Source organism: Syngnathus floridae, chromosome 4, assembly GCF_059516105.1.
Source record: "Syngnathus floridae isolate MCC-2025c chromosome 4, RoL_Sflo_1.0, whole genome shotgun sequence".
In the NCBI taxonomy this organism is placed as follows: domain Eukaryota; kingdom Metazoa; phylum Chordata; class Actinopteri; order Syngnathiformes; family Syngnathidae; genus Syngnathus; species Syngnathus floridae.
The window spans coordinates 2,493,387-2,513,597 of NC_142416.1; the positions used below are offsets into that span (position 1 = coordinate 2,493,387).

At 44.0% G+C, this 20,211-nt stretch overlaps 1 protein-coding gene and 1 long non-coding RNA gene across 20 annotated transcripts in view; both read right to left on the bottom strand.

Annotated features, from left to right (window-relative positions):
* The window catches only part of LOC148398573 (palmitoyltransferase ZDHHC5-A-like), a 247,889-nt gene that overhangs the window by 34,522 nt on the left and 193,156 nt on the right, over positions 1–20,211 (bottom strand). For 18 of the 19 annotated variants that reach the window (XR_015857906.1, XM_088372915.1, XM_088372916.1 and 15 more), the window contains one exon: positions 15,737–16,628. The exons of the other annotated variant lie outside the window; for it this stretch is intronic. Coding sequence is in view for 17 of the 18 variants with exons in the window: in XM_088372915.1 (XP_088229041.1) it covers positions 16,562–16,628 (67 nt within the window). In the remaining variant the exon portion in view is untranslated. Of the gene's footprint in view, positions 1–15,736; positions 16,629–20,211 lie in introns of those variants that run through there. 19 annotated transcript variants of the gene reach the window in all.
* On the bottom strand, positions 2,959–10,010 carry LOC148398574 (uncharacterized). The gene is made up of 3 exons (XR_015858216.1): positions 9,135–10,010; positions 8,809–9,060; positions 2,959–8,732 (listed from the first exon to the last, which is right to left on the bottom strand). It is a non-coding gene; the product is annotated as an uncharacterized LOC148398574 (long non-coding RNA).

Consider the following 20,211-nt stretch of genomic DNA (forward strand, 5'->3'; position numbering starts at 1 on the left):
TCCAATGCTTAGGACCCTGCCTCTTGAGGGTAGCTATGGCGACGTTATAAACAAAACTTTTAATCCTGTTTACTATTTAGATGTGTGCAGAAGCCATATTGAAACCATTTCGGTTTACCTGCGAACAGACCAGAACAATCCGATAGATTTCGAATACGGGAAGGTCATTCTCATTCTGCATTTTAGATCGAAATAATAATTAAAAAAAATCAGCAATACATCCCGACTTGTATCGTTTTGTTGATTATTATGAAACACAAGTAGGCGGGAATTTCCAGGGTTTTTCTGGTGCCCCTATGCAGTATGGGCGTGGCCTAGGGTCTATTTTTGCAAAATTATTGCGTTTCGTGATGCCTATGTTCAAAAACGGGTTTAACTTGGTGAAGCCGCATCTTCAAGCCGCCGCTAAAAACATAGCAACGGATGTAGCTGGGCGCGTCATTCAAAGAATCCACCAGAAACAAGGCCCCGAGCAACAAGGTTCCGGGCTAGCTGTATTGTCACGTGGGGGGCTCCATCCTGGTGGGCGGAGAAAAAGGAGCGTTAAAAGGAAAAGGCGCTCCACCGGTCTCAGATAAGTCATTAAAAAAAAGCGAAGTAGACGCAAGCCAGATATTTTCTCTTAAAAAAAATGGCTCTTCTACATTTTAAAAGTCAAGAGGCAACCTTATCAAGTCTTGACCTATTTTCGGCCCCTCTGACGCAATTCTCCATAGAAGATAGTTCATATGTCGAATTTCAACCTTTGTCCGCAATCGTGGATCAGGGTCCCATAGAATTTTTTATACCCGGGGACGGCTCAAAATATTTAGATTTATCCGACACTTTACTACATCTCCGTGCAAAGGTGACGCGTAGGGATGGGACAAATATTCCACCGCAAGTTGGCATCGTGAATTTCCCTATAAACACAATTTTTAGTCAATTAGATATTTTGTTGGGCGGGCGGCTAATCTCTCAATCTAGTGCCACACACGCCTACAGATCCATCATCGAGCTGCTGTTAAACTTTTCAAACGATTCTTTGGAGTCACAATTCACAGCAGGAATGTTCGCAAAAGACACTAGGGGTCGTATGGACTCCGTCGCTCTCGAAGGGGCGGGGGTCAACGATGGTTTTGTGCGGCACGCACAGCAGATTGCAGGCTCACGTGAATTCCATCTAACGGGACCGCTTCATGGAGATATTTTCTTTTCCGAACGCCATCTATTGAATAATGTGGATCTGCGTCTAAAGTTAACTAGAGCTTCTGATGATTTCTGTCTCATGAGCGCTCCAGACAGCGATTCGTGTCTCAAAATACTCAGAGCATCCTTATTTGTGAAAAAAGTATCAGTCTCATCGGCCGTAGCAATAGGCCACGCCGCCGCTTTACAGAAAGGTAACGCAATGTATCCCTTAACCCGAATAAATACGAAAACTTTTTCCATACCACAAAACTCACGGATTTGTCATCAGGATAATTTGTTCTTCGGACATATCCCTAAACAAATTGTAATAGCGCTCGTAAACCACAACAGTTTCATGGGACGGAGAGATTTAAACCCGTTTAATTTTTTGCATTGTAACATAGAGTATTTAGCTCTCAGCCACGAAGGTCGACAGATACCTGCCAAAGCTTTTCAGTCCAATTTCGAAGCTGGGATATGTACACGTGAATTTCATAATTTATACACAGCAACAGGGCGTTTTTTGAAAGATCTACCTCTTTGGATCGATCAACAGGATTTTAGTCAAGGCTACTCACTTTTTGTTTTCAATTTAAGTCAGGCAGATGATTCCGGCGCATTAACGCCAATTAAAAACGGGGTTTTACGTCTCGATCTGCGTTTTAGAACGCCAATACCGCACACAGCAACACTCATTGTATACGCTGCATACGATTCGCTTATTGAGATTAATGCTAAGAGGGAAGTATTGATGGACTATTATTAACGCTATGAACGGTCGTGAATTGGACATGATTATGACTCGGATGCAGAGAACCTTATTTGGAGGTGTTTTCGCATCGGATGAGTTAGCTGACGTCAGAGACCCGCCTCCAAAATATTACATCGTCAACACCCACCCAAGACATTTACCCGGAGAGCATTGGCTCGCTTTGACTTTAGAATCGGACGGTTTGGCCACATTCTTTGATCCTTTTGGTCTGCCACCGGACAGCCCGTACTACCTGTCGAGTATATACAAATTTTTGAAGAAGCATTCGAATCGGGTAGAATACCAGAACGGCCAACTGCAACACGAGCTGACAGACACCTGTGGTCAACACTGTATTATCTAAGTCAACGTGGGTGGGGGCTCACCTATCGTGAAGTGCTGACTCATTACAATTCCGATCCTATCCATAACGACGCCATGGTTAGTGAGTTTGCCAAAAAATGTCGAAGACCAGACCGGATGTGCGGCGGGCAAACATCATGTTCATTGCATAAATTTAAAAAATGTCATTGTCTGAAACCGTGTTAATGTTTTATAAAATCTCTTTTATTCAATAAACATTGTTAAAGAGAGTTACAGAGTCATGCGTTTTTTTCTTCACTAACAACAATAGAGTATCATCTAATAACTAACCCATTTTACAACCGGCGATGTCCTCTTTCTTTTTTTTTTATTCATCACGCTTACATCTTCTACATACGAAACATCCTCATCTTCACCTGTAGCGTATTTTAAACGTTTAAAATCTGCGCTAGCCAAGGGGTTGGAGATGTTTGTTTCCGGTAAGTTTAACCGGGCTAGCGTCCGAAGAAATTCACTCCATCCTACCGGTTTTTCGTTGATTTTTTGCGCACTCGCACCCAAATGTCTCAACAAATCGCTCATATGGGAGCCTTTGATAGTTTTTCCTCTAAAAATAAATTCACTTAACGGCGTCCAGCTTACATCGTCTGCCGACAATCTTTTCAGCACATAGTTGGCGTTGCGGCGGAAACGTGAACCTATGGCGTCCAAAATATCCTCATAGCGTGTGGTCTCATCTGTGGTCTTTCTTTCACCCCCCTCATTGGCTTCGTTGCGAATCGTAATAGGAATTTGCTCGGAGTCTTTTTGTTTGACCAACCCCATGTAACGCTCCATTAAGGTTTGATAAATTTTGATCTTTTCATATTGATTTAAATTTTTATTATCCAAAACCTGTTTCATCTCTTCATCCAAAGAATGCTCTGCTGTATCACGGATGGTCGGAGCGGGTCGATTCAGCCTCTCGAGCTGATAAGGTGAAATCAGGAACATTTTCTGAGCCGTTTTCAAACTCATTTTATGATTTGTTCATAAAGCCACTAATGATACTTCCGAGAACAGGTGCGAAAGCGGCCAGTAACGGCAATATAAAACCACCTTTCTGAACTAACACAGCTCTTTTCTTCTTCAAAGTATTTTTCTTATCAGCCAAAAAGCGGATATTTTTCTTTTGCTTTTTAAGTCTCTTGTAAAGTTTTGATTTTAAGGGTACATGTCCTTTAAGAAGATTTAGAGCAATCTCACATAATGCTTTCACCAAACTACTGGGGCCTCTAAGTAGCAAATGCTTACGTTTGGCCGGTTTGGATGTAAACAGAGATTTGAGTAACGGTGCGTTTGTTTTTAAAAGCTTCGTCATCGTTTTATTGTTTGGGTATATAAACGACAGGCCACTGGTTATGTAGTACACCTGTACGTAGTCTATATTGTTCTGGGCATGAAGGTGTCAAATCTACCAGTAAATACCCTTGCGGCTCTCTTGTAGCATCTTCAAAGCATTCCAGGAAAAACTTCCGGTTGCTGGGAGAAATTTGATTTGCCAGGACACTCACCTGCAGTTTATCGCGGGGGTTTTTGAACAAAATCAAATAATTACTGTTTAAACTAATAGTACTGCTGAATTTGCCCTGATGGAATACATTCTGCGTTAGCATTATAACGCTTAAATTTTTATGATGTCTATATTGGGTGAATATTCGGACCACTTCCGGGTTATCCGAAGCTTGGAAGATGATGTCATCCAAAATCAGTAGATGCTGCTGCTGTGGCGGGAACAGCTTCTCGTCATCAAAAGATTCAGGCAGCCCCTTGATAAAAACAATGTCTTTATTCAGGTTTTTGAGCTCATCGTACATTGGTTGATATGAAGTATAAACCCAGACAATATTATCAGGTTTTTTTCTCATAACATGTTCAGGATTTTCCAATACATTTTTTACAAAGAAAGTCTTGCCACAACCTGAAGGCCCTGCTACAAGAGATGAAAAAGGAAGTTCTAATCTAGGGTCAAATTCAGTCTGGTTAAAAGCCATTTCCACACAAACACACACACACAGACACACGTATGGATAGATAGATAGAAATATCAGTAGCCAAACGGTTCAGTGGTGCCTCGCTCTAGCAGCCTTCTTTTATCGTACACCACACGAAGCCGCTTGGAAAATGACATGTTTCTGAGATGGAACCCTCTCTTATCGCGAACGATATTATGTTGAGGAGCGTATAGCACATCTGAGGTTGCACCTGCTGTATCGATGTACCCTTGAACCAAACTGAGCATGCTATCGAGATTGATGCTCTGACCGCTTTCGTGACTTTGTGTGATCCCCTTTACCTTCATGACCGTCTGAGATGATCCTCGTGTTTTGTAAGCGTATGTTTTAGGGCCGGCTGAGACAAATTCTAAAATGCTGTCGTTCGAAAGCTCATCTGTCAAATCACCCAGATAATCCCCTAGAGGGAGAACATTTTCGCCCGGCTTCACAGTGTACACGAGGCTGTCTGTATCGGTGTAAAGGACACGCCTCTGTAAAATTTCTAAATAGCTGTACATTTTTAGGCGTGCATAGGCTGTTGTGAAACACGCTGCAGCCACGTTTGATGTTTTTGAGGCGGGGATCTCATTGTTTATGTTGATACAATACTGCACAATTGAAACAGAAGTTCAAAAAAATCCTCAGATTTTGTCACAATTTTTGTGTTTTTGTGTTGTCACATTGCACGGGTTTTCCCCACAGATTGTTAAGACAGAGTTTTGACACTTGCCTTTTGCCAGGGTTTACAGCAATTTTGGAAGGGTCTAGTTGCATACCCTGATGAATGCCGTACTCCTGTATATATCTTTCTCTATCAGCCTGGTTGACCACGTGAGCCGGATAACCTGAAGATTCCTGTTTACCTTTTAGAAATGTTTGCATGTAATCACGGAAAATTGTGTCGCTCGTTCTTGTGTAATGCCACACTTCTGTAATTTCTGTAACCGTGTACCCGAGATCGAGTGCCTTAACAAATTCAGGAGTTGTCCAAACACCTGTTAACGATCTTTGCTCATCATTATGTGTACAAGCAGTTTGCTGGTTGTTACACTCGGCACATGTACGGCACAGTGTGAAGACGAGTTTACCTTTAGCTGTTTTGAAGGGTAGAACGGGAAAATACAAACCATGGGGTGGGTTGACTGTGGCACTGATGAAACCGAAATACAACCTAGGGTCTTTAAAATCACCGTGGATAATCGTTGGATGACCGATAGGGTAGGTGCCTGTACTGTTGATGAAAGGGTATAATGACGTCACATCAACATACAACACACGCTCGTTTGGCTCTGCCGTGTATCTTAAAACGAATGCGTTTGTTCGGCCCCCAAAAAGAGCCTGCCTCGGTTTGAGCGGTGTAGGAAATTTGGTTTGTTTAAGGAATTCCTTCACCTCTATGTCCCTCTTTTTCATTTGCAACCATTCATGCTCCCACATAATTACAAGGTACACATCCTGTCTAAGCTGTAGATCCTGAATTTTCTTTTGTGTTTTATCAAACCTCTCCTGAAAAGGGCGTTTGGTTGTCGGGCATATTTTAGAGAGGTCGAAGCATTCTTCGCAGCCGTGGTGATAACAACCAAAATACTCAAACACTATTTTTACGCCCCCAATTTCAGAATAGCCGTCTACAGTGTAGTTGTCTAATATAACTTCGCCCCCGTTCAATGCATGTGTAATTTGGATATTTTGGCTGTGCATGATCCATTGCATATACTGAATAGAATCATGCGAGAAAGCTTTGTGCTGACACATATAATTGTCTGATGGTGTAATGGCTAGTGTTTGTGGGGTTAGAAAATTAGTGCGAAAAACTTTCATGCACGCCGACGCAATTGGTACCGCATTGAATGGATCTATTCCGGTGGCCTCAAAAAACTCGCTCCTGAATTTTTCACACCCTTGCATTAACAGATCAACATCATTCTCGCAGTAGGCTATTGCCTGTTTAGCAAAATTAAACACATTGTTAGCTTCTTTGGCATACCACTCGTCAAACTTTGATCGTTGGGAGGGTGACATTCGCTCGGTACCGTAGCACGTCGGGTCAGGGTGAGACCCTACGTAGTTTAGATGCTTTAAAGAGCTGAATTTGTGTGGGAAGTAACCCTTTGATTTGTCTTCAAACCCCAGCGCCTTAGGCATTGCACTTAGAGGCATCGTCAAGAATGAGAGAGAGTCTATGAATCGAGATTTTGTGTCTAAATCGACAAATGATAGAACTTTACTCCCTTGCATCAGAATGTCAAGTTTGAGACCTAATTCAAGCATTCTCCTTATCAGTATGTATGAATCAAAACCTCTCGCATTATGTGCAACAAACGCAGTTTGTTTAAACCGTGGCCTTCGAAAAAATCTGAGAAATTCGTCAACACAATCTGTGCCAAACCATTGCTTCGCCAGTCTATTTGATTTGCAACAGATGAGAAAAGGTTTGTGTAAACCGTCTGTATCTACATAGGTTTCGAAATCGTAGTAGACTACATTTTTGCACGGTGGTTGAGGCTTGATGGGCTGAATGTAGCACATGTGGGGGTTCAACAAGGCGTCATCTTGATTTAAGATCTCATCACACACTGTGCACTTTTTAACGGGGCAACGATGTTTAGCACCGGTACCATCAGCTTTCACATAATAGTGAAGACCACACTGCAAGCATTTTTTGTATGAAGCGCAGTTGCTTACATGATTCATTGATCGAAACTCTCTATGTTTGGTAAAGCATTCCTCATTACGACAAGTTTTGTTACAGTCGGGGCAGATGACAGGTTTAATCCGTCGCTGTTTACAGCATGGATCGAGACAAACGCTATAGTGTCCTTCACACTGATCCTGTTGCCAATTCTTGTGCCCTTTGTAACAAAGCCTGCAAAAGAATGCATGACCAACGAATGCCTCTATCGCTTTCACGCCGTAATAATGACCCTCGAGGTGTAAGACAAATAAAGTGTCGTTATCTGTTTTGGGATAACGCGTGTCGAAAAAGGTTATGGGGCGGCAGTCCTCTTTTCGATACATTACAGTTATTTTCCGTTTGAGGACTTTCTCAAATTTATGAACATCGCCCAGACTCACAGGTGTTTGACAATCCAATCCTACACTCGCATGTAAGAGCCGTGCCTGTCTTGTGGCCTGTTTTGTTGTGAGTGTGTCATTTAGCAGATAGGTTAGTGAGAGAGCGAAACACAAATTGTTGTCTTTATTACGAGGTATGTGTAGGTGTCGTTTTTTCAACCTCAAAATCTCTCTGTTGGTAGTGTTCAACAGCCTGCGACGCATTCCACCACGCAATGGAGTGACTATCTGTACAATGAGCTCTAAGCCCTCATCAGCCAGAAGCTCTGTATTTGATTGGGCTAAACGTTCAAGCATGTCTGATACATTATCTCTGATAGAGTTTGTATCCCTAGTTTGCTGGCAGATGTGAGCTCTATCGTTACCAGCCGCTAGCTCGATCTGAATTACATCACCCTGCTAGCTACCTCTTGCATGACATCATCTATTTTATCTTCAATCTGGAGGTAGAAGGTCACAAAATCATTAATGTTCTGTTGCGATGGTATATTTAACTGTCGCCTTATCTCTACATTATTGAAATGCGGCCTATTGATTACAACAGAACCGCCGCACTGATCAGCTATTACAGAACCGCTGTTAGATTGCTGGGGCGTGTGTTGAAATGCTGGTGTGTTGTCATCAATAACATCTATTTCGTGATCAATTATAACAGAGCAGTTGTTAGGCTGAAATGTCGGTGGAACGTCGTCAATAGCAACCGGTGATGAATCGGCAGAGTTAGCGGTCAACGGGTCAACCAGAGGCTGCGTATTTAGATTTTGGATAATGTTTAGCAACTGGACAGGAATGTCAGGACCGATACGCCCGTTGCTGTCATTAGCATGGTTGTTTAATTCTGCTATCATGTTTAGCAATTGTGACGGGATTTGTGTAGGACTCTGTCCACCTTCATTCAGACTTTGATTGTTCAATTCATCTATGACAGCTTGTAAATGGGTAAGAATAGCAGGACTGTCTGGTCTCTCCCCCTCTAACAAAGCCGTGCTCACATTGTTGAGCAAATCTGTTATTTGTCTCGTAGACGTATTGTTAACGTTTGATAAATCTAGCTCTGGTGTGTCACTTCTTTGGCTTGTTTTACTAAATGGTGGCAAATCTATTTCATCAATGTTTGCTAAGAAATCTGACTCCGTTGACGTAAGGTTTGAATGATCCATTATATTTTCTTTTACAAAACACATCAGAAACAATACAAACCTATTTTGATTCTGTAAGGATACGAACAATCTTAAAACATTCTTGTAACCGTCTTTTGTAGATACAGTTACCACGGCACTTTACAGGCCCCCTGCTGGTTGAGTGGCGCGTGTTGTAGAAGGGCTGCCCCCTCCTCCTCCTCCTCTTCCTCTGTGCCTCCGTGTCACGATGTTCACCTGCAAGTTAATCCTTTATAATACCGAAAATAGCAAGTCGGATGATAGCACATAAAGAGAGAAAAAATAGGAATACCTCCAACTTTGTTTGTCGACTCTTGATGGTGATGGTTTAAACCCTCGTAAGTAGATAGAGCTTCAACTAGCTCCGAATCCGTCGCTGCTTCCGGCTGAGCGGTGTGGGTTGAGAGTGGATTGGTTTCAACAGTAACACGTGACTCTGATGCCGCTGGTCTCGCTGGCTCTGTCGTTTCGACTGCTCTAATATGGCGGTCGAAGGCAGCTTGTGTCGGCCGAACGTTTTTCCTAGTGGCCGCGGCCACGAGATCTGTTGCATACATAAAATAAAATCAGCAACTAATACCCTCTATATTAACTATCTTAGATGTGCGATTGACTCACCGTAGTCTGATTGTGTTAGGTAAACGTCGCTAAAATCGTCGTCAAAAGATGCGTGGACATCGGCAAAAACGATGATGTCTGCAAATATTACATAAACAATACATCTTGTTTTATAAAATAACCTATTATTATTATTTGTTATGATTATTATTTGTTATTATTATTATTATTATTATTGTGAGAAATGTAGTAAAATGACTTAACTTTAACCATTCTCGAAACAGCTTTTTGACGCGCTTCGACTCCGTTGCTCAGAGCGATGGCTTGTCTTGTCTTGTCTTCTCCAAAATGATGCTCGTCCACATGAAACTTTAAGTTCGGCGGGGATAAGACTACGCCTATGGGATCACATGTCGCGGGAAATCGGATAACTTTGGCCGTATGTTGATGACGCATCAAAGGCTCTACCTCATATCTTTGGCACCAATAATACCGGCTCTACTATTGTTTATCAAATTACATTACAGATAACTTTGGCGCCATGCTGACGAGATATTTTCTCAACAAAACCCCCTTGATCCTCTAAACTAATGTTTGCCAAATTATATGCGTCTCTCTCTCTCTTTCAGATAGCTTTGGCTAAACTATTGTTTCACAAATTACATGCGACTCTCTTCCAGACAAGTTTGACACCAATAATGACGACTCTCGTGACCCCCCACGCTGACACAAACACCCCTCCCCTTTGCCTTCTCAACAAAACCGGCCCTTTCAATCCCACACGTACGGGCTGGTAGCAAAGCTAGCTCAGAGGGCTGGTAGCAAAGCTAGCTCAGATGCTGCACCTGTTTTGATTCATACAAATACATGCCCATACATATCCACATCTAAAAATGGCGCCAGCAAACCAAAATGGCTACAGTCAAAGATGGCGCCGTCACAACTGGCGCCATCTTGATGCCCCCAACCCCGCCCCACCTCAAATAAAAAACGTCATAAATCTTAACATCAATGGATCATAAGATTTTATAACCCCTCAAATAAAAACTACCATAAATCTTAACATAAAAGGACTAAAGAATTTATGACCCCCAATAAAAACTACCATAAATCTTAACATAAAAGGACTAAAGAATTTATGACCCCCAATAAAAAAACGCCATAAATCTTAACATCAATGGATCATAAAATTTTATGACCCCTAACTCATTTGCATATGAATAGACATCAAAGTCTTATGCATTGGTCATTTGTGTGTCGCGTGTGCCGCTGGCATGAGCCTCGTCGTTATTCCACAGATCTAGTATATAACTATATTGTAGCGTTAACAAAGTACCAGGAAAGACGTGGGTTTGGTAAACGGCTCTTTATTTAACAAAACAAGAGTTCAACGAGCCAACTACTGAACTGTAAACATAAAAACATATACAAGTTGCCACACGAAATAAAATATATCAACAACTATACAACTATAACATAAATAGTTCACCGCCACACGGCCCCAAGCACCGGCGTCGACTTCCAGGCGTGTGGCGGCGTGGACTTCCATCCCCGGAGGTGGCACTTCAGCCATGGAGGTGGAAGAGAGCTCCATAGAATAGAACCGGGCGTGCGTAAAAGCCATGTTCGAGCCCCATCCACCGTCCCCGGACAGCCACCCGACCGAGCGCCGGCCCTCGACTTCCATCCATGGAGGTGAAAGAGAACTCCGTAGAGTAGGACAGGGCGTGCGTAAAAGCCATGTCCGAGCCCCATCCACCGTCCCCCGACAGCCACCCGGCCGAGCGCCGGCCCCCGACTTCCATCCACCGAGGTGAAAGAGAGCTCCGTAGAGTAGGACCGAGCGTGCGTAAAAGCCATAATATTTTTTCAAACCTTCTGTGTCACTCCAAATCATTAAATCCTTCAAACTCTTCGTCCTCCGTGTTACTTACAAAGCCGCTAATGATGCCGGTAGTACGTGGGGCCCATCTTCTTGCCATCCCGTGATCGAATCTTTGTCCTTTATGTAAACAACCATCACGCCGCTGACATCACTTGAAGTTCACATTACAGTAGTCCCTTGCTACATCGTGGTTCGTTTATCGCGGTTTCACTTTTTTTTTTTGAATTTTAAAAATTTGTGAAAAAATTCACATATAACTCGCTCCTCAGTATAAGTCGCCCCCTCACCCAATCTATGAAAAGAAAACGCGACTTATAGTCCGAAAAAAGTGGCCGTGTTAATACTGTTGATGTTATAAACCTGTAGACGTTACACAAATTATTACTTTCTGAAAGATATTGTGAATGACAAGAGCAAAATTCACTTTTTTTAAGTTTTAATAATATCAGACAACTTTGCATTACTTATAACTCCTGTTTAAACTGTTCATGAGGCAAAAGATAATTTTAAACACATGTAAATTTAAGGTATTTCATACAGTTTGTTCAATGTTATCTGACTCTTCAGATATGAATAAAAGGCAAAATTTGTGTTTTTAGAGTTGTTCACATCTGCCTGAGTGGCTTATATTTGGTTATTTTGTCATTTGAAAAATAAAGATAATTGTGACAATGAAAATGGTATTATAACAGTGTGTATTGCATAAAATTTTTGTAGTTAAAAAATGTCCAAAAACTCTATTGGCCCCCGGGCCCCTTCACTTTATCAAATCTGCCCTTTCTTGCAAAAAGTTTGGACACCCCTTGTTTAATGGATGCCAGTAAGATCAAGACACGCACGGGTGTGGAGCCTTTTCTGTGAGATTGTGAAAGAAGGTCCAGCGGCCATCTCCAGGATTCATACTCATACTTTCGGGGCAAATTTGGTTAAACCAATGTGAATGTCTCTGGCCATCTATCCATTTTCTGAACTGCTTTTCCTCACAAGGGTCATGGGCGTGCTGGAGCCTATCTCAGCTGACTTCAGGCAGTCGGCGGGGGACACCATGAACTGGTTGCCAGCCAATTACAGGGCACACAGACGAACAATCATTTGCACTCCACCCTACAGGCTATTTGGAGTGGTATAACTGGTACAACTGTACTGTATCCATAAAAGTCCGGTGGGAAAGAGATTTGGGTGTCAACTTTACAACAGAACAGTGGGAAGTTATATTGAATCGCTGGAACGATGTGTAAGGTATAAAATTGTACAAATGGACAGATATCCTACATTACCCCACACAAACTAAAGAAAATACACAATACAATTGGGGTGGGATATGAGTCAGCAGTGGAAACATAAATGTCATGGACGAGGCACGGCAACCAAGCACAACACATACTCTTTATTGAAGGTAAAGGGAAAAACGAAACTGGAATTCCAGCAGGGCAGGTGCACAAAGCGGGCTGGCGAGCCAGTTGGGGAGCGTGCGCCGTCGAGGCACACAAGAGCAAGGCAAGGGGACAGACAAGGGGTTAGATCTAACAGAGAAAGCAAAAAAGGCAGGAAGCAAGCAGTGGATCAGGCAATCAGGGAATAGAACAGGCATACGTGTGTCAAAGCAGACGAACCAGACAGGAGGGCGTGCAGGGTAAGCCGGTGTGGTGATGAATAATGAGTGCCTATTATTTGCAGGGGGAAGAAAGGGGCTGATCGGGGTGCTGAAATCACAGTGAGACGAGTGCATGGAAGAATGGAGCACACCATGGGGCTGATCGTTGATGCTGATTGTGTGGTCACGTGACAAAATAGGGCCGAGGCTGGGGGAAATGAACAAACCAAACATGTTGACACCCACCGGTGGACAAATACATGAGCGTTGTAATTCTATTCTCCGAGATTTACCCATAGACTGAGACTCATTTTTGAAAGAACAGTGAGAGGTGTTGTCTTCATTTATTTTAATTTTATTTAATGGTGCCAGGACTCTGTGGTGGTATGTAAGCACTGCTCGCCACTTGCGGAGTTTGTGATCATCAAGTGCCGTCCTTTTTACCTGCCGAGGGAATTTACTGCGATTCTGCTAGTCGCGGTATACATCCTGCCTTCCAACATCGAAGGCGACAGGATCGCGGCGCTTGGTGAACTGTACCAGGCTGTTAGTGAACAGCAGACAGCACACCCTGACGGTTTCACCATCTTCGCTGGAGACTTCAATCATGCCAACCTGAAGTCTGTTTTCCCGAGGCTTCACCAGCATGTTACTTTTCCGACACGTGGATACAGCTTCCTGGACCTAGTCTACTCTGCGCAAAAGGGAGCTTTCAAAGCCACCCCCCTCCCCCATCTTGGGCTTTCTGACCATCTCACCGTTTTGCTTTTGCCCGCATACAGACAATTGGTGAAGGCATCCAGGCCGGTTCGGAGGCGGGTTCGAGTGTGGCCTGAGGGTGCCTCCGATGCACTTCGTGACTGCTTCGACACCACTGACTGGGACTTGTTTAAGCAGGCAGCCACCTACAACGATCGGACGGACATAGAGGGGTATACTGACTCTTACCTCTTACATCACGAAGTGCATCGATGATGTGACTTGCTCGAAATCCGTCGTCTTTCGCGCGAACTGGAAGCCGTGGCTGTCCTCAGACTGCTGAGGGCCAGGGACAAGGCTTTCAGAGCGGGGGATGAGGCTAGCTTGAGGACAGCGAGGGCCGACCTGTCCCGAGGCATCAAAGAAGCGAAGAAGGCTTTCTCGTGCAAGGTCTCCACCCACTTAGAGGACAGCAAGGACGCACGTAGCCTTTGGCGGGGCATTCAGACCATCACGGACTACAAGCCCGCGCCGAGGAGCTGTGAGGGCGACGTCCGTCTGCTGAACGATCTGAACCGCTTCTTTGCTCGCTTCGACGCCCAGAACAGCACTTGCCCGCTGAAGAACACTCCCCCCCCCACACGAGCAGCCCCTGCGCCTCTCTGCCGACGGTGTGAGGAGGGTGCTTGCCGCTATTGACACCCGTAAGGCGGCGGGCCCTGACAACATCCCGGGTCGAGCGCTTAAGGACTGCGCTGGGGAGCTGTCGGGTGTCTTCACGGACATCTTTAACGTTTTCCTGCAGCAGGCCATCGTCCCCTCGTGTTTCAAGGCTGCCACCATCGTTCCTGTGCCGAAGAAACCTGCACCGTCCTGCTTCAATGACTACCGCCCCAAGGCACTGACGGCCATCATCATGAAGTGCTTTGAGCGGCTTGTCATGGAGCACATCAAATCCGTTCTCCCCACCACCATTGACCCTTTCCAGTTTGCGTACCGTGCCAAGCGGTCCTCTGAGGATGCCATCTGCTCTGCCCTCCACTCGGCCCTCACCCACCTGGAGAGAAAGGACTCATATGTGAGGTTGCTGTTTGTGGACTTCAACTCTGCCTTCAACACCATTGTGCCGCAGCGACTCATCTGCAAACTCGACGAGCTGGGCCTCAGTACCTCCCTCTGCAACTGGCTACTGGACTTCCTCTGTCAGAGGCCTCAGGTGGTGCATGTTGGCGACAAAATCTCCGCCAGCATCACGCTGAGCACGGGGGCCCCCCAGGGCTGCGTGCTCAGTCCATTGCTCTTCACCCTGCTAACGCATGATTGCACTGCGACCCACAGCGACAACCGCATCGTGAAGTTTGCTGACGACACGACTCTGGTGGGTCTCATCACGAAGGGCGACGAGACTCGGTACAAGTCGGAAGTTGACCTTCTGACCACGTGGTGCAGGGACAACAACCTCCTGCTGAACGTCAACAAGACCAAGGAAATCATTGTTGACTTCCGGAAGGGTCACACAAAACACCTGCCGCTGATCATCGACGATGCTGTGGTGGAGAGGGTGAGCTGCACCAAGTTCCTGGGGGTGCACATCAGTGAGGACCTCTCCTGGTCCGCAAACACCCCGTCACTGGCAAAGAAAGCTCAGCGCCGCCTGTACTGCCTGCGGAAGCTCAGGCGTGCATGTGCTCCTCAGGCAGTCCTGTCTACATTGTACCGTGTACCGTGTAGTGGTAACTGCACTGAACAGAACTTGAAGGCCCTGCAGCGCATAGTGAATACGGCTGGTAAGATTATTGGGGCTTCGCTCCCCTCCCTGAAGGACATTTACACCTCCCATCTCGCCCGCAAGGCAACCTCGATTGCGAGAGATGTGAGTCACCCGGCTCACTCTTTGTTTGACCTTCTGCCCTCTGGGAAGAGGTACAGGAGCCTGCGCTCCCGCACCACGAGACTCGCCAACAGCTTCTTTCTCCAGGCTGTTAGGACCCTGAACTCGCTACCCCCTTCTGCGTACCGTGCGGCACTGTTGCGCTATTTTCTGGAATGTCTGCTGTACGCGCACTTGCTCCTTTTTTTTGCTCCTCTTATTTATTTATTTATTTATTGTGTTATTTATTCATTATTTATTCAGCACGCTGTTGTTATACTTGTTTACTTGTTTGTCTGTTGTGGGCCATGTCTTGTCACCGTGGGATAGGGGGGGACGAAATTTCGGTTTCTTTGTGTGTCTTTGGCATGTGGAGAAATTGACAATAAAGCTGACTTTGACTTTGACTTTAAAGATATTTGTGCGCATACGCATCTGGGTAGGCGTGCACAAGATGCCGCATCGCCCAAACAGTTTGAAGTATTAAACTGTATGTCCCACCTTTTCCGAGCAGATCACAGAGAAGTACTCTCAGATGGATACTGTGGAAAACTTATTTCAGTGATTCAATTGTAGAGGTATTAGTGTAAAATAAATAAGGCATCTGGTCAAGATAATTAGAATAAGTTAGCATTTTTATTAACAAATTGATCGTTAAATTAAAATTTGATGATATAAAACAACAGTTTATAATCTGCAGAGATTCAACCAAACTATTAAGGGAAGCCACCTTGACCTTTCTACACATTTAACCCACATTTTTTTTAGATCAACAAAATGTAATCATAGAGTAAAACAAAAATTAAAAGCACAACACTTATATTTTAAAGCCCTTGAAAATCAATTTCAAAATATTTTTGAGAAATATTTACCTTGTCACTAACTTTATCCTTAACCTTGTCCAACATGGCCTACACTGGCTACTAATAATAATGTACATGCTGTATCTAGAATATAAACAATATCATTAACAAAAGTAGAATAAGGAAATTCACATTTCAAACCACATTATTATTTATTACCATTAACTTTGAATATTCACACTTAAAAATAAACAATAAAAAGGGAATTAGCATTTGTTCATTTTTTTCCCTTTCAGAGAATGAATTTAATATGCATTAATGGAACAAGTATCGTCATTCCCAACCACAGGCTGATACACGTGGGCCTGTTCAATTGATTGTATTTTGTATATATTTTTTAATAGCCTGGTCCCATTTTGGTCTCGTTTATATCAAATAATTCAATTTTATGAGCAGTTTTTAAGGTCAGCATAACAGACAGAGTTAATAAATAGTCTTCTTAGAATCTCAAAATGACCCTGCAAATCGGTTCGGGGCTGAACAATTGCTGAGCCTGAAATAGTCACTCTGGCTGATATGTTGACGCGGTGGGAGGCAGAGGAAGTTGAGCAGGAGGATGACTAAAAAAAAGCTGTATTAGTCCAACTGAGCAGTTCCATGTCGTCGATCAGGTCTGAGCAGTTCAATCTGGTCTAACTCAACCCTGATTACAGAAAAACACAAGTTAAAAAATCATTGCAACTCATCCAGTTTAATAGACAAGAAAATTATTTGGTTGTAACAGAAATGATTAAATGCATGACGACAGATTGAGAAACTTGCAAGAAAAATATTTTGTCACAAAATTGTCTGTGGATGTGTAGGGTGGCAAACACTGAAGAGACAGACAAAACATCATACTCTGAATTGCATAAAGTCAAATGCCAAAGTTAAGGCATTACAATGTGCTTCGACTTCTGCCACAGTGGTGACCCCTGAGGTGGGTCAACACACCTTGATGTGAGGCTGACAACTAATATCTGCCATTTGCCAAAGATGGCTGCAGTGTACGCTCACACCCATTCTGCTGGATGCCCTCCAGCCACATCCGCCTTCTCCGCTGCAGTCCTCAACCAGGGACGCTGCGTGCTTGCTAGTTCTCGTAACGGCGACTCAGATGACTAATGTATAGCAGCCCGGCACGCGGTACACGTCAGCTCGCAGGATGACGGCGATTCAGACTCGCAACTGGCCCAATCCATCAATCCCGCCAATCCAGTCGGCACCTACCGCCCGCACTTAAACGTGTAGCCCATGTTTCAGGCTTGAGGAGAGCTGCTCGCCACAGTGTGTAAAGACCCAACCCAGCCGTCCTCATCGGACCTGGAATGTGGCCGACCACCGGTGTGCCTCATCCCACCTCCTCACGAGCTGTGAAGAGATCCGCACCCTCATCCTCATCGGTTTTCAAATGTGGCTGACCAATGCTTGCCTCACCCCTCCTCCTTGCTGGCTGTGGCCCCTGTGAGATCCGCCACATCCTCAACGGACCCTGAATGTGGCCGACCACCAGCATGCATGCCTATCCCTCTCCAGCTGCTGTGAACGATTTCCCAAGGTTCCACTGCCTTGTGAGTATTTGATCATATAAAAAATGCAGATGAGTCCATTTCTCCAAGTCCTTCTGCCTAGGGATGCTCTCATTTGAAACAGGGAAGTATTTTTGTGTTTACATATTGGTTAATTCAATGTACACATGAGAAGAAATTATTATGCAGCAAAAATTCAAATCAAAGGCATAGCTTGTAAATCATCCTATGATTAATAACCATAAAGGTAACAGAGGTCACAGATTGTCATATACAGTTGTTGTATAGATGGAATATGTAACATTTTATGACATCATGGAGGCTATATTAGATTATCAGAATGGGTAAGAATGTGGCAGTTGTTTTGTGGCATGCATATTGTCATATGCAGTCGTATGGATGGAATATTTGTTTCTTTTACATCATGAAGGTCATTTTAAATTATGGGAATAGGTAAGAATGTAGCAGTTGTTGCCTCCCTTCTGAATCCTCCGTGATTGCGTGAATTACAAACACAAGCTCAGAATGTATATACCGTATTTTCCAGACTTTAAGTCACTCCGGAGTATAAATCGCACCAGCCATAAAATGCATAATAAAGCAGAAAAAAACCCTCTGTGTCACTGACTATAAACAACGTCGCTGCTGACTCCGGAAGTACATCGGCGCTGACGTCAGACTCATCGTCAGTTGCAGTTACAATTATTCCACAGGCCTATATAACTATATATAAACTATATATCAAATAACTATAACATAATTAAGTTTATCGAACCATACGTGTAACTCCAAATCATTAAATCAATTGAAATCTTCATCCTATGTGTGAATTATAAACAACTCCGCTGACTCCGGAAGTCAGTGGATGGATTCAGACTCATCATCATTTGCAGTTCTAATTAATTCCACAGGCCTAAATAACTATATATAAACTATATAGTACCTAACAACTATAACATAAATAACGAGTTTATCTAACCATCCGTGTCGCTCCAAATCATTAAATCCATCGAAATCTTGGTCCTCTGTCACTTATAAACAACTCCGCTGACTCTGAAAGTCAGTGGATGGAGACAGACTCATTGTCAGTTGCAGTTCTAACTCTTCCACAGGCCTACAGCGCCCTCAAGGAGTTTAGTGTGAAAGTAACATGTGAAGTGATAAACTTCTAGTAGGAGGATGGATGGATGGAATCTCCCGTCGATCCGACGGATGAGTAGACTAACAGTTATGTATTTCTGCAAGTCTTACCAGCACAAAGATTGTTTTAGGTGTCAAGCGGCCGTGCCGTCCCCTTGCCACCCTCTCGGTTTCAAAGGGTCGTTTGCCCAGCAGGTGCCGGTACGGCCACATGCAGCGCGGCCCAAGAAGGTGCAGCTTTACAGCATCCCCAAGGTTCCATTTTTTTAAAGTCTTTGGTATGACTCGGCTGGGGATCAAACCCGCGACCTCCCAGTCTCAGGGCGGACACTCATACCACAAGGCCACTGAGCTAATAAGTAAGTAATAATGATCAAGTAATAATGTGTTAATAATTTCACATATAAGTCGCTCCTGAGTGTAAGCCATACTATGAAAAAAAACCTGTGATTTATAGTCCAGAAAATATGGCATGTGAACTTTGATAAATACATACAACTATGTTGTCTTATTGCTATTACCTCATTTTTTTCATCTTCAGAAATTTGAGTGACAGAGCTTTTTTCCTACCTTCTTTGTTAGAATCCTCTACCCATAATGTCTACTCGAAGATCTAACTTTTGTCATTTTCTTTAGAAAGTTCTTAAACGCTATCTGCACCTCAATACGGCGGATGACTTTTTACCACACATGTATCTTTGTACAAGATGTGTACAACACCTATTCAACAGGTAAGTCTACGCATGATACTTACATTTTTGGGTTTTTTTTTTCCCACATGTGACCTTTTGAACTTCAATGGCTACTGCTCACCAGGCTTTTTTGTAGTTGTTGTTGTTGCTATTCCATTGACATCGAGCGCAATGATACTCACCATACAGTAATTACTTCTTTATTGCAGCGGTCTCCAACCCCAGGGCCGTAGACTGATACCGGTTTGGTTTCATTCGGTGCCGGACCCCACAAGAAAGTATAAATAACTTTTATTATTTCCTTTTTATTTATCTGAGTCTGACAGATCTTTTATTTTGAAAAATGGACCGGATACTTTCCTACACCTCGTGACGTGAACAAAACTCATGTTATTGGTGTGATGTTATGAGGACGCTCCAAGTAAAGTTATATATCTTCCCATGGGCTCACCACCAGGGGGAGGGGCCAAAGGGGTCGGGTGCTAAGTGAGCTGGGCGGCGGCCAAAGACGGGGACCTTGGTGGTCCGATACCCGGCTGCAGAAGCTGGCTCTTGGGACATGGAATGTCACCTCTCTGGCTGGAAAGGAGCCCGAGCTGGTGTGCGAGGCAGAAAAGTTACGACTATACATAGTCGGACTTGCCTCTACACACAGTTTGGGCTCTGGTACAAGCTCTCTTGAGGAAAACTATACTCTACAAGCCCTCTTGAGATTTACTCTCTTCTACTCTGGAGTTGCCCACGGTGAGAGGCGTCAAGCAGGTATGGGCATACTTGTTGCCCTCCGGCTGGGCGCCTGCACATTGGGGTTCACCCTGGTGAACGAGAGGGTAACCTCCCTCCGCCTTCGGGTAGGGGGACGGGTCCTGACTGTTTGTGTTTATGC